The sequence below is a fragment of the Candoia aspera genome, chromosome 1 (genome assembly GCF_035149785.1).
Source record: "Candoia aspera isolate rCanAsp1 chromosome 1, rCanAsp1.hap2, whole genome shotgun sequence".
NCBI classification, from domain to species: domain Eukaryota; kingdom Metazoa; phylum Chordata; class Lepidosauria; order Squamata; family Boidae; genus Candoia; species Candoia aspera.
The window spans coordinates 272039963-272055617 of NC_086153.1; the positions used below are offsets into that span (position 1 = coordinate 272039963).

The window sequence follows — 15655 nt, forward strand, 5'->3', positions numbered from 1 at the left end:
GCACATTTAGAAGGCTTGCCTGATCAATACCAAGACTTTGCAGACATATTTGGGGAGATGGAAGCAGATCAGCTACCCCCCCCCCCACCGGAAAACTGACTGTGCAATAGAGTTGGTCCCCAATGCTCAATTGCCCAAGCCAAAAATTTATCCGATGACTCAGAAGGAGCTTGAGGCATTACGGGACTTCATTGACAAAAATCTGTCCAAGGGATTTATTGAACCTGCTAATTCCCCAGTTGGGGCCCCTGTGTTATTCTGGGAAAAAAAAGATGGCACGCTTTGACTCTGTACAGACTATCATGGGTTAAATTCCGTCTCTATTGTCAACAAGTACCCTCTCCCTCTCATGAAGGACATGTCAGCTCATTTGTCAAAGGACAAGATTTTCTCCAAGCTCGATCTTCGCGAAGCCTATTTCCGCATCCGCATATGAGCTGGAGATGAGTGGAAAACTGCTTTTAATTGCCCACTAAGATAATTTCAGTACAAAGTCCTCCCTTTTGGGTTAGCAGGGGCACCCAGAGTCTTCATGCAGTTGATTAATGAAGTTTTACATGCTCATTTGTTTAAAGGGGTCCTGGTTTACTTAGATGATGTTTTCATTTACACTAAAACCGAGGAGGAACACGAACGCCTCCTCAAACAGGTGTTACGCAAACTTAGAGATGCCAAACTCTATGCCAAACTCTCCAAATGTGAATTTCACAAAACCCAACTTCTGGGTGTCTGACAAGGGCATTGAGATGGAGCCTGCAAAAATTCAAGCGATTCTAAGTTGCGAGCGTCCCCGCACCCGGAGGCAATTGCAAAGTTTCCTAGGGTTCAGTAATTATTATCGCCAATTTATCCAGGGGTTCGCTGAGATTGCCTTGTCCCTCACTGATTTACTCCGTACCAAGGGCTTGGGGGAGACATGCAAGTAAAACACCCTGGAGCCATGCTGAATTGGACGCCTGAATGCCAGGCAGCATTTGAAAAGTTGAAAACCCTTTTCACTGCTGAGCCTATTCTACAGCACCCCGATCCTGAACGCCCCTTTGTGGTCCAAGTTGATGCTTCTGACTCCTCAGCTGGGGCTATTTTGCTACAGGGGGATTCTGAAAATCCCTTAAAACCCTGTGCTTATCTGTCCAGGAAATTTTCTGAAACCGAACGCCGTTGGCATGTTTGGGAAAAGGAGGCATTTGCTGTAAAAGCAGCTTTAGAAACCTAGCATCACCTCCTTGAAGACGCTAAATGCCCTTTCGAGGTTTGGACTGATCACAGGAATTTGGAAGCCCTTCACACCCCCCAGTGTCTCAGTCCTAAACAAATTGGCTGGGCTCAGTTTTTCAGTCATTTTAACTTCCAGTTAAACAGTTAACTTCCAATTTATCCCGGGAAAGAAAAACTTTCTGGCCGATGCTTTGTCACGTTTACCTCAAGACCTTGACCAGGTGGCAGATGTGGTTGGGACTGTTCTCACTGAACCACAACTGGGCTTGGTTGCTGTCACTAGGAGCCAGACCTGTGCACAGGCGACCCTGCCCCCAGCCCAGCCTGGGAAGCAGAAAATGCAAGTTCCTTGTCAGTTACAGAAGGACTTTCTCCAGGCACTGAAATCTGACACTTGGTTGCTAGCTAATAGAGGCAATGTTTCTTTTGAAAACGATCTGGCGTGGGTGGAACACCGCCTTTATGTGCCTGAAACGTTAAGAGCCGATGTTTTGCAGCATTCTCATGATGATAAACTTGCTGGACACTTTGGTTTTGTCAAAACATTGCATTTGGTTCGACGTCAATTTTGGTGGCCAACCTTAAGACGTGATGTAAAAGACTATGTTGCTTCCTGTCCTGTTTGTGCCACGTCAAAACGAAAAGGAGAGAAACCACAGGGGCTTTTACAGCCAGTGCCCAGTCCATCCCGCCCCTGGGATGAGATTTCTATGGATTTCATTGTAGACCTACCTCCCAGTCAGACGAAAACTGTCATTTGGGTGGTAAAAGATTTTTTCTCTAAACAAGCTCATTTCATTCCATGTGCATCCATCCCGTCAGCCCCACAATTGGGCGCCTGTTTCTCCTCCACATCTACCGCCTCCACGGTAGCCCCTCCCGTTTGGTCAGTGACCGCGGCACACAATTTACTTCCCAATTTTGGAAATCATTTTTAAAATTGATTGGCACCAAACAAGCCCTGTCCACATTGTCCCATCCTGAAACTGACGGTTCTACTGAGATTTTAAACGCCACTCTAGAACAGTTTCTAAGAGGATACATTAACTACCATCAGGATGATTGGGTGGACTTATTACCTTTTGCTGAAGTTGCTTACAACAATGCTGTGCATCAAAGCACCGGACAAACCCCTTTCCATGTGGTTTCCGGTCACAACTTTGTTCCCATTCCTGAACTGCCACAGTCCCCTTCCCAAACATGTTCTGCATCTGACTGGGCTGTTAAACTGTCTGATTCCTGGCCAGTAATTCAACAAGCTTTGGCTGATGCCCAGGCTGCTTACAAGTCTCAAGCTGATAAGCATTGTTCCTTACAACACGACTTCAAAGTTGGGGATCAGGTGTATCTATCTACTAAATTTATCAAATCACCTCAACCCTCTAAGAAACTTGCTCCCAAATTCATTGGTTCCTTTCCTATTGTTCAGCTTAACAATCCAGTTACCGTTAAATTGGACCTGCCTCACAATTTGAAATGCTTGCACCCTGTTTTCCATTGCAGCTTGCTTAAGCCTAAGCACCACTCCTCACGCTGGCACCTCAACCTCCTCCTCCTGCTCCAATCATGATTGACGGCCAACAACACTTTGAAGTCAAGGACATTGATGATTCCCACAAACTTCGAGGGACCCTGCAGTATCTCGTCCGATGGAAACATTTTCCTCATCCTGAATGGGTGTCTGCTCACCATGTTAACGCTCCTGATTTAGTTAACCATTTCCACCTTGCTTATCCTTTAAAGCTTGCTGCTTAATGTAATCTTTATTTTGGGGGGGCAGTATGTCATGTTCACTGATTCAATGTACTTTATACATCGTTAACATTTCACATGCCATGGCACTGACACACATTTCTGTTTGGGAGGGAGCTGCTGTGAAACCTTGTACCAAGCTCTGTATATGAAATCAGTACAATGGAATGTGGGTTATGTGCTCTGTTCAAGGCCTTTTCCTGCAGACCATCAGAAACCATTAGGAGCACCTGGAATTGTGAACTTGAGAAGATTCTACGGGGGGAGGGATTTCATTTGCACCAAGGGTTTTTAGTTTGATTTTGGCGCGCTTTCATCATTCTCAGCTTTCTCTGTGATCCTGCATACTACTCTTTAATAAATCAGATAACTTTGAATTCCTGTTCATGAGTCTGATAGTGTTTTAGAATAGGCAATCATTACGTTCTTCAGATGAGTACAAATGCACTGCAGCAACCCAGAACACCAGAAAAAGGAAACAGACCACCTATACAACATCTTCTGACAAAATGGATACCCCTTCAACTTTATCAAAAAGTGCCTGACCACTCAACTCACTGCAGCACAACCAACAAAAGCTATGAAAAGGATAACACTGCCATACCTCAGAAACATCTTAGAAACAACCAACAGACTATTACAACCACACAGCATCACTGTAGCACACAAACCAACTAAAGCCCTCCAAAACATCTTAAGTAAACTAAAAGACCCAGTAGCCCAAGAAGAAAAAACAGGAGTCATCTACAACATACAGTGTAAGGACTGTAACAGCCACTATGTAGGACAGACAGGCAGAGGACTAGCAGGGCACATCCATGAACACCAGCCAGCAGTCAGAAGACACAATGAAAACTCCTTAAACTCACAACACATGGACAGAGTCAACCATAGTTTCAACTGGGAAACTGTGAGCATCCTAGACCAAGCTAAATCCAAAAACGCTAGAATCCTGGAAGCTTGGCATTAAGACAAATTCCTGGAAGCTTGGATTCAGCCATCAATAGAGACATAAACCACATTTACACACCATTCAAAAGAGACAATAAAAAAGCTAAGAAAGAAGCATAAAGATCAGAACACAACTTCTCCAGCAAACAACACCCAGATAAGCAGGGATTAACACCAGGCAAACAATCAAGCAGAAAAAAATACTCTAATCAAGGAACTACCAAGGAGAAAACCACACCCCCACCAACACTGGCAGGGCAAGCTATTGTATATAAACAGGGAGCAAACACCACACTCACTAGTACTACTGATGATGTTACCTAGTTGGGTAATGAAATGTCTGCAAACAAACAACCAAGCTCAGAGAGCACCAAGGACTCCACAATAGTTTTTATTGTTTTTAATGATTTTTGTTATTTTTTGTAAAAAAATTTGTGTGTTTTAACTTTGTGAGCCACCCAGAGTCACATGTGTGAGATGGGAAGATATATAAATCAAACAAACAAATAATTGTAATCCTATTTCATTTCAACTCTATCAGTTCATAATACTGGACAAGTTATTTGTGTTTTCGCACTAATGATTTGCCTTTCTGTGAAATGGATTTAGACAGGAACAGAAAGTTGTGGATTCAAACGACTAGGCCTTATTTTCGCAGAAGACCCCTTCACCTGATTTTGGGAGATTTGTTTTACACACCGCAGCTCCATATGACACAGCCTGACTTTTAGGAGGCCCTATCCTGAACCTCTGAAAAAGTTTTTCTGCATACAATAAATGAAAAAGGCAGGAGAAAAGTGAGTTGAACAAACATTCAATACAGTCCAGTTTTTCTTTTTTTCAATAAACCAGAGCAGATTCACTAAAATCAATGGACATTTATAGTATTAGAAAAGTTTTTTTACTTGTGAACAGAGTCACTGGAGGTCAGGCACATATGAATTTAATACATAAATAAGCTTGCAGAAAAAGAAATGAGATTAGCTGCAGACCACAGATTTATTTGAAACTATTCTCGACTCACACCTGCTCCATAGATGAAGGGATGGATAGACAGATAATAAATGAACCTTTTTCTGAACTACAATATGCTATTTACAATGGAAAACAGATAGCACAGAAAAATAAAATTAACATGAACAAAGAAATAAATTATATTAGTAGCATGGAATATATGAACATCCTTTACTTCCTACAATATATAGAATGCACAGTGTTTCTGGAACATATCAGTGTTTCACTGTACCACATTCATGCATTCTGTCAAATGGCAGAAATCTGAGGATGTCAGCAATAGAGCTATTCTTATGTGTTTGAACACAATGTGTACCACAGTTATCTTTTGTTTGGACTCATCTAATAACTTAACAGTGGAGACCTTTGTTTCATGGAATTGTTCAATATCTAGTTACTGTCCCAGAGAACAGAAAGGCATCCCTATCATATTTGCATAGAGAAAGAAGATATCTCCCATGTTGAAGATCTCTGAAACACTATAAAAATATATATGAAAGCTATTTAAATACATTTTGCTCCAGAGGACAGGCATTCCTTGAATTATCCTATGCATTCAAAGTGCCTAATAGACAGAGAAATTCTAGACAATTGTAGTTTGAAAATTCAAAACAATTACTGCTATCAAGGAACTCTAGGCAGATGTGTCCAAAAGCTATCCAGGGATATCATAGCAATTGCATTTATTCACATATCTGACATTTCCTCCTTATCATTTACTTTCTAGAAAAAAAACAACCTTCATTTCTGTTCCTTAGTCACTAGGAGAATCTGCTAGCATATATGCAGTATTTGGTATTATGGTTAATATTAATGCTAAGTGCAAGTAAAAAACAATATCCAGTCTTTATCCATTATTCCCAATAATCATTAATATATCAGATTCTTCTCATTAGACAATCAAGTCTGCATGCAATTCAGACAATTACTGAATTTAGAACTATATGTAAAGCAGCTAAATGGCAGAAAACAGAAATGCCAGCTCTGCAGTCTAGCTATCAGTGAAAGAGCAAAGGGCTTAACTGTTTCTTTGCAAGTCTACAGAGCCAGGATTTTGAACAGTGGTTTGACTCATTACTTTCAGATGCTCCACAAGCAAACTAGGCATAAAACCAGGGTAAGCAATGATTTAGTCTGAGAATTAAAATGCTTGCTATAGCTCAGAAAAATTAGGAATATGTAGAGATTCAGATCAGATCACCTATAACAATAATTGTCTGGTAAATGTTATATAAATATATGAAATTAGTTGACTCCTCAAAGCACCAACATATTCTGGTGTTTATTTTAAAAAGTCAGCTGAAAGCAGATTTCACCTAACTGCTGCTTTCTAAGGGCCTTTTCCAGTAATAAGGAAGAGGTTACTGTCCCTCTGCCACAATGAATGAGCGAAAACTTCCTTCAAAAAGAAGGAAAAGAGGAAAAAATCCTGCAAAAAAGCTACAAAGCTCAAAATATATCAAATAATTTTGAAACTATCCTATAACAATTCCTTTAACTTTTTTGATACTGTTGTTCTCATTTTAGTTTTTCAAATACCTATCCTGCTGGAAATGATTTCTACTGTATAGTTATGATAAATAATCTAGAAATGTCAAAGAGCAATTTTAAGGCTGGGAGCCTGCCAGAATATACAAGCTCTGTGAACTGAATGGGAAGTTAAAGAAATATCCCAGAAACAGACAATAGCAAACCAGTTCTCTATTACTGTCAAGAAAACAACATGGATATATCCATTTAGTCAGCAGCTCAATTTGAGGGAGGCATTTCTTTTTATGACAGATCATCAAAGCACTATCAAAGACTTTGGACTGCAACCTATGTTCTTAAAATTTTTAAATTATTTCCATTCTTTGCCAATTTTAATTATTTCTTAGAGAAGGTATCATTAAAAACTTCTATGAGAACAGAATTATTATTTGACCATTGCCAGTTGTTACAAATAGATTATTTATTTCAAATCATTATACTAAAACAAAACATTACCTGCTACTTCCACAATCTGGTGCCTAGCAATGTCATAGTATGGATCATCCCACCGCAGGTGTGTTGCAGAATCAGGGGAGCTCTTGGTATCATCTATACATATGCAAATAAAAAGAGGAAAAAAATTAACATAAAGGCAAACTTACCTAAACAAGGGCCCAGAAGTACAGAGAAATGAATAAGTGCATTATCAATATACCTTTATTCAGGTGTGGTGTAGTACAGATGAATAACATTTATTTTGTTCATTTGTTATTTCAGAACAGACAAATGCATGCACTAAAACTAATTGTTCATACATATTTATCTATTTATCTGCTTTAACTATATAAAGACACTATGAAAGGAAGGAAATAAAAGACTTAAATTCCAAATTAATCAGCTGTAATCAACTGCACTGATATCTATACTGAACAGGTATTTATTTGCTATATACAGCCTGTAGTATTCCAGTTCTTATCTGCTGATGGATATCTCAGTTCTGCATTGCAATTTAGATTCAGGATACCAGCCAAACTCTCCTGCAATATCTTAAAGGAATCTACAAATAATGCTGCAACACAGGGTTGTGCAACATTGTGGATTCAAAGGCAAACAAGTGCTTTTGAGTATGCAGGGCTCACTAGCAGACAATCTTTTCCTGGGATTGTGCTACAGCTGTAGAGGACAGTTAGGGTCTCCCAGAGAAAGACACACTTGCTTTAACAAGTTGCAGACAAGCAATATTTTCAGAGTATGGATTCCTTAAAATGTGGCTACCACCTCCTGCCATTGTTTTATTAACAGAAACACTTACCTGACTTTGGGAAAACAGGCTCTTCATCTGATGGCCAATTTTTATCATCTAGAGAGGCCAATTTGAGCTGATTGAGAGATTCACTAGTATCTTCCAGACTCAGGTCTTCTTGTAAATCTGGGTATTGCTCCATGCTTCAAGTGCTCAACAAATTACCTGAAAAGAGGCAGCAGAAATTCACAGATCAGCAACACCTCACAATTTTCATTGGCATTTCCTGAAGTTTTCTCCTTTAAATTTTGTCATAGATGTGACAGACCTTTCATTCATATCTAACTTGAGAGGGGACCACAGATAACAACGTTTTGATTGCAGTTGCATTTCGTTCCATTATCCCTCCTGTGCCAATATAATTGCTTTCTCTTCAGAGCCTTCATAACAAAAGTGGCAGAGAAAGACAATAGATTATACCACCTAGAGCTGTGCAAATTATTTAGTGAAGTACCTTATTTAGGTGTGCTGGTCAAAACAGCAATTTTGCATTTGAAACAACTGTTTCAAACTGCAACATGGGATCCCCAGGGCTCAGCCCTCTCTCCCATCTACATCTACACCTACATCTATATGAAACTATTGGGGGAGATAATCCATTGGTTTGGGGTTAGGTATCATCAATATACTGATGATACAAAGCTTTAATATCTAGCCCAGGCCAAGCAGGAGTTGCTGTGGAAATCTAAACCTGGTGTTGGTAGGTTGTGAGGAACTGGGTGTGGCGAAACAGACTAAGATTGAATCATTGCAAGACAGAGTTATTGTTGGTACAGAAATCCTCTGAATTGTGGATTTTGATTCCTTTGACACTCTATCTATTGCTCTATACAGTATGAGGTCACGCTGTCTTTAAAGGAGCTGGTGCACAGTTTGGAGGTTCTTCTGGCTTCACAACTCCTACAAGAACAACAAGTGGAAACTGTAGCCAGGAAAGCCTTTTGCCAGCTTCAGTTGTGCCCCTTCTTGTACCAGGAGGCACTAAAGAAGCGACATGCCCTTGTCACTTCTCATCTAGATACTCATCTAGATTACTGTAATTCATTTTACATGAGGTGTCCTTGAACACAATTTGGAAACTGCAAGTGGCACAGAAAGTTCAGCACTAGCCAGTTCAGCAGAATATCTATTCTATTTGGAGACCAGCACTTGTTGCCAATAAGTTTCTGAGTCTAACTCAAGGTTCTGATAGTTACCCATAAAGCTTGGGCCCTTGTTACCTCCAGAACCATCTCCTCCCAGTAGAATCTGTCTGGCCTACACAAGCTAGGCAGGATATGATGTTTTATGTATCCATTTTTCAGGAGATCAGTGGGGGTGGGACCCATAGCCCCCTCTCTATGGAATGGCATGTCCTCAGAGTCCATGTTCGCCTCCACCCTATCTTTTTGAAAACTGGTGAAGACTGTACTTTTCTAAAGAGCATTTGGTCAGGAAGTTTGTAATTAGAAAATACTCAGTTCCTATGTAATTTGTTGCATTTTTAAAAAATTATGTACAATATTGTTTCATGCTTTTTAGATTGTATACTGTAATCTGTTTAGACTTGCTAGAGTGGGTGGCACATAAATACACCTGATAATAAATAAATTTGTCAATAAATAAATCTGAAATGCTTTATACATCCCTAAGACAAAAGCTAATGAACCAACACTGTGGTTTGATATTGTGGGTCTAAGTCCAATGGGAGATGGGTTTATCATTTCCTGTCCTGGCCAATCAAACTAATGGCATAATCATAAAAGAGATCTTCATATCCTGGAGACAAAACCCGAGAGACATTCTGCATTTCCCACCATTATAGCGAATAGATTAGATTCTAGGGCAATACTTTATATTATAAGAAAATCATACAACGAAGGAGAAATGTAGAATTTGAATGTTCAGTTACAAGTTCAATAGTTAAGGACTTTCACCATGAGGAATCATTATTCCCTTAAGCTTGGAAATAATTTCTGCATTTTGGATCTTCACTACAACATTCAATACATTAATGACTACAGTCAGCGCCACAACAGATTTACAATTAATAATTCTATATATGAGGCTACTAGAGAGGGAAATTATCCTGCTCAAGAGGCAGAGGAAGATAACCAATCTATCATGATATTAAAAGTGTTAGGGAATCCTTAAAAAAACAACTTAAGCAATATATCAACTCTGAAGTAAAATATTTTTAAAAACCAATGGATCAAAGCAAAGCTATATCTAATATCACAAATTAACATTATCAGTTCCATAAAGGCATCAACAGCAAAAATACATTTTTTCGGAAATTATTTATTTATTTATTTATCAAATTTGTCCCTGCCCATCTCCTCCCACCAGAGGGACTCTGGGCAATTCACAATAAAATAGTCAATTAAAACAACAAGCATAAAATATAAATACAATATATAAATATATAATTACCCTTAATAAATAAAAATAAGAATAAGAATAAAATCCAAGTGGCAGGAGGATCTAATACAGTCCATATGTGGGAGGAGCACTCTAAGATACCAGCCATCCCCACGCCGAGCTACTCCCCTCTCTGCCCCAACAAGGTGGCAGAGCCAGGTCTTCAGGTTCCTCCGGAAGGCCAGGAATGAAGGGGCTAACCTCACCTCCGGGGGCAGCATGTTCCACAGGGTGGGAGCTACTGCAGAGAAGGCCCATTTCCTGGATCCTGCCAAGCGAAATTCTCTTGCAGACGGGGTCCGCAACATGCCCTCTCTGCATGATTGGGTGGGATGGGCTGATGTAATGTGGAAGAGGCAGTCCCTTAGGTAACCTGGCCCCATGCCATGTAGGGCTTTCAAGGTGATAACCAACACCTTGAATTGGACCCAGAAGCAAACTGGTACCCAATGCAGCTTGCGTAGCAGCGGTGTTGTATGCGCCCTTCTAGGGGCACCAAAAACAGCCTGCGCGGCTGCATTCTGGACCAGCTGAAGCTTCCAGATACTCTTCAAGGGTAGCACCATGTGGAGCATGTTGCAATAGTCTATGTGGGAGATAACAAGGGCATGAGTGACTGTTTGAAGGGCCTCCCGATCCAGGAAGGGGCATAACTGGCACACAACACAAAGCTGCACAAAGGCTCTCCTGGCCACAGCTGCCACCTGCTCTTTGAGCAGGAGCAGTGAGTCCAGGAGGACCCCCAGATTACGCACCAGGTCTGTCTGGGGCAGTGCCACCCCATCCAGAACCAAAGATGACAAAGTCCTGGATACGGAAGAGCCATTAACCCACAGCCACTCCGTCTTACCAGGGTTCAGCTGAAGCCTGTTGCTCTCCATCCAGACCCCTACAGCTCCCAGGCACTGAGAAAGGGCAGTCATGGCATCACTTACCTCACCCAGGTATATTAAAGCATATCTCAGCATTATACCATAATTTCATTGAATCCTTGAGGGCACTGAAGGGAATTTAGCTGTATATTATATAGCTAATATATATAAATACTATATATTATAATATTATATTTGTATCAAAATGTATAGTCTGTCATTGTCCTTACACTTTAAATGGCTGTCAAATTATTGTGCAGGAAGTCTGGACAAAATACAATACACTGGCAGAAGTATTAATGGCCTGGCAAATCTGTAAAGTTAACCTCAGCTACAGTTTGCTTCTCTCTCAAAGACCGGAGGAGCTGCAAAGGGTACAAAGAGCAGGACATTTTACTCTTTTGAATTATTAGCTAATGCTAGAAACATGCTTAAATTGCAACCAACCATCTGTCTTTAGCAACATCCTCAGTTTCTATGGAAACCTTAACCACCATTTGTGGTGACTCATTCCCTTCAAAACAATTCCAGCAACATATTCTCATAATTATCTAAATTTATCCACACACACAAAAAAATCCCTTGCATCAACATAAAAACAATCCCTTACTTGCTTATAGTAAGTGATTCCAATTTTCTCAGCTTAGTGAGTACAACATGATCAGAGAGTACAGTACTTATTAATTACAATACCATTATTTAGTTTATACTGTATGTTGCATTTATATCCTATGTTTTCTCTGAAATATAGACAGCATATAGTAGATGTATTATGTCATCTACCCTTAATGTCATCCCCAAACCTAAGTAATATAAATATATGCAAGTAGTATTTGATCTGTGGTAGTGTTTCAGTATGTTGTTAAATCATCACTGATGAAATGACCAACACAAATACTAGAGGGAAAAGTTTCATATAAATTGCAAAAATACCTTTCAGTGAGGCAGCTCATACTCATACTGAGCAGAAAGTCAGATTAATGCATAAATATATTATTTTTTGCAATATTACTAGATTTTTAAACTATATCTCTAGTCCATTTGAAGATAACCATAGTACAAATACATTAAAGGCTTTGATGTTCCTGGCCATATCACTCCTATTACCACTTAAAAAACATTTCATCCATGGTTAAACAAAATACTTCCAATTTACAATATTCAGCACTTGGACCCAAATAGAATCCAATCTCCTTAAAATATGAGACATATCTAATTTGCTGTGTTTTTGCCTCAAATATTAAACCTCACTAGAGATTTCTACTACTTATTTCAAGACAAACTGCTGGTTGACATTATAAAAACAAACTCCAAGGAGCATATTCTCTGCTTTTTCTCTAAAGTGATTGTTGATACCAAGGATTGGAAGTTACCATACTAGTTTTCTGCTTCTACACATGCAAACCAAGATTTATATTTGCCTTTTTCTCATAGGGCTAAATCATGGATGGCTGTGTTACCTAAACAGCATCTGTAAAGGACACTCATTTGTTGAATTCTTTACCAAAACTTATCTTCTAACTTATGCTTTTCTGAAACAACCTACAACACCTTGTAGATAACTAAATATATAAACACCAACTAGGGCAAATATCTTTATATTAGAGATATTTGCCACTTGCAGTGTTGGCATGGAAAGATGGGAGATGGTCCAAAAGGCATCAAATTACCCACCTCTATTCTATACAGGCAGTCCTCAAGTAACAGCAGCAATTGGGACCAGAATTTCCATTGCTAAGTAATGCAGTTGTAAAGTGTGATGTCACTTGACTGCATTGCTTAGCAACAGCCAACCCTGCAGTCCCCTTTGCAATCATTAAGCAAGGATTGTGGGTTGTTAAGCGAGCACCTCCTTGTAACTTCCTGCCGACTTCCAACAATCAAAGTCAGTGGGAAGCCAGCAGAAAGTTGCAAGTCCCAGGCAGTTCACAAGCAGGCCAGCAGGCAGGTAAGTGGCTGCTGCCAGATGGGGGAGGGTGTGCAAGGATGCACAAGTGGCTGGGGAAGCACAGCGCGAGCACAGTGAGGCTCGGGAAGGGAGGGATTTACCAGAGCAACTTGCGACCTTCCCTGCCGGCTTCCCTATTGACTTTGTGTGTGGGAAGCTGGCAGGGAAGCTTGCAAATCGCAATCATGTGACTGCAGAATGCTGCAACTGTCATAAGTGCAAGCCGATTTCCAAGTGCCCAGATTGCAATCACATGACCATGGGAGTGCTGGGACAGCTGGAACTTTGAGGACTGGTCATAACCACCACTTGTTCAGCACAGTTGTAATTTCGAACAGTCGCCGAACAAGTGTCATTAACAGAGGACTATGTGTAATTATTCCAGCAAACATTATCCCTCTTTTTAGACTTATCTTATTTAAAAGAGGACTATAAGAACACACAAAATTATAATTAGCTGAAAGGAAAAGGTAATTAATGTTAGATATTTGCTGCCCCAAAGTTCTCTTTATTTTTTTCCAAAAGTTTCCAAAGTAATGATTGTACAAAATATATGCTTTTAATGATTTTAATACTTCAAAATCATCCTATAACTGTTATACACTGAGGCAAGGAATAATACATAGTTTCTATCTAAAGTTAACAAAGAAAAATAATAGAACAATTAGAAAAGAAACCAGCCGTGAAATGTCAAAAGCAACAGTGTGTGATCATTTAGCAGAACAGGTAAAATTGTTACTATCATCTTTCCTTTTCAGATTTATGTAGGCCCTCTAACCAATCTTAGAGAAACTATACCCATACATGCAGTACTTTGTATTATATACATATACATCTTGCCACAAAAACTTCCTTAAACTAATGTTACCCTCTGAAATCCTTAAGCATGTATATGTGGGAATGGGAGCTCAAGAAATTATATTTTAACTGCTGGTGTTCATGAATTCATTTCTGTCTTTAACTCATGAAGAAAGGAGATTTCTTTTTATTTCCTGTATTCAATAGGCCTAATGAATCAACAGAGTCATATACTTTTGTCTGTGCTTCTGGCATTGCCATTATAATAAAATCCACTGAAATCTTGCAGCAATAGTTGACATACTAAAGAAAAATAGGCATTTAGCTTGCCCAACAAGCAGTACAGTCCAGTTCCAAAAAAACAAGCAAAAAAGCTAACCCACTATGATCCCCCTTCCTCACAGCTTTCACAAGATCCACTGACTGTACGATACAATTTACTGAATCAGATTACAGTTTGAAAAACACCACACCTTTCCTGCCAGAACATAACTTCTCTGAACTTGTTGAACAATTCTACTGGCTCAGCCTATGCTGATTCTATGCTGATCACTATGATTCTAGTGATACTACAGCAAATCCAGCAACTGGGGAAAAAAAAATCACATCACATTTGTAACTTGCATGCCAACCACTACTCCTAAATCATTCCTGTTGTTCTTTTTTTTCCCCCTGCAAATCCAATGCACTTAAAAGAATTTCAGCAACAGTACACTTCTACTTTCTTCTGATCGTTATTTCGAGGCAAACACTGCCATAAAAATGAATATCCAACATTAAAATCTTCAGAAATCAGGTAGAACACTCACTTAAAAGGAACCTTCCTTCAAAATTTTCAAACATATTCTGCTATACTGTGCTCTATGCAGTTGTGTTTGTTACTGAATCTCTCTGCCCAACCCCCTCCACATATAGACTACTTCTTTAAGACATCTATCTATATACCATACAATTTCCCCTTTCTGTCAGAGATCTGGGAGAACTCTGTAACTGCGCAGATCAAAGCAGGATAAAATTGCCTCTATTGATCAGGTTGATCAGGACAAACTAACATTAAGACAATGCATCTGTCAGGATTACTAGATTCAAACCCTATGAATTGAATAAACAAGGTAGTTCTAGCAACCTCTTCCTTCCTTACTACAATATTGTACCTTAATTAAGTCTCCTTCTAAACAATACAAATCTATGACTGAAATCACACATTGCACTAAGCCATAATGTTTTGTTTTGCATACCATATTGTGTGAATCTAGGCTCTGTGGTTGTATTAACCATAGTTTATGGCCTAAAACAATGTCAGATTCAGCCAGTTGTGGTTTATGTAACAAAATATGGTTAAGCAAATGATTGGGCTTACTAAGAAGATTTCATTTCTGCAATAACAGAAGCAGGATTGCTCCTTTGGAAACAATGCCCTGTATTGTCAAGTAAGTTAACATAAGGAAGTTGATGGAAGAAACGTTTCCACCTGCACCACTCAGTGAAACCCCTACAGAAGGCTGGGGAATCTTTCTGAATAAACAAGGTATACTGAAGAAAAAAGGAAATGCCCAAAATAACGTGGAGGGGACGTCTGCACCTGAGCGCAGTGACATACAGGGCCAGGGTGGGAGAATAAAGGCAGAAGTTCAACGCAGGCTCTGCGCCTTGGACTCTAGCCAGGCAGCTCCAAAGCATGCGCCCTCCTCAACTCCGACCGAAAAGCCTTTTCCCCGACGAAACAGGAATATTCCCTCCGCGTAGGAGCCTCTCCCCCCAACGCAGCCCTCACAAGCGAATTACCTCGAAACGGGTGCGTGCGCTCGAATCTGTGGTTTGTCTCATGTAGGAAAAGCTCTCCACTTCCAACTCTGACCACGCGCGTTCGGTACTGAGCGCCAGCGCTCTCTCCGCTCGCCAACAGCCGCTCCCGCCTGTCAAACACCT

General features: G+C 39.9%; 1 protein-coding gene across 2 annotated transcripts in view; it reads right to left on the bottom strand.

The window, feature by feature from the left end:
• Positions 1-15646, bottom strand: part of ARHGAP1 (Rho GTPase activating protein 1) — a 42054-nt gene extending 26408 nt beyond the window's left edge. Inside the window, exons 1-3 of one of the 2 annotated variants that reach the window (XM_063289691.1) lie at positions 15512-15646; positions 7718-7873; positions 6922-7014 (exon numbers count right to left, since the gene is read on the bottom strand). In XM_063289691.1, the coding sequence (XP_063145761.1) occupies positions 6922-7014; positions 7718-7850 (226 nt within the window). In that variant the 5' untranslated portion in view covers positions 7851-7873; positions 15512-15646. Of the gene's footprint in view, positions 1-6921; positions 7015-7717; positions 7874-11210; positions 11229-15511 lie in introns of those variants that run through there. The other variant, XM_063289692.1, reaches the window with a different exon arrangement.
• Between the last annotated feature and the right edge of the window lie 9 nt (positions 15647-15655).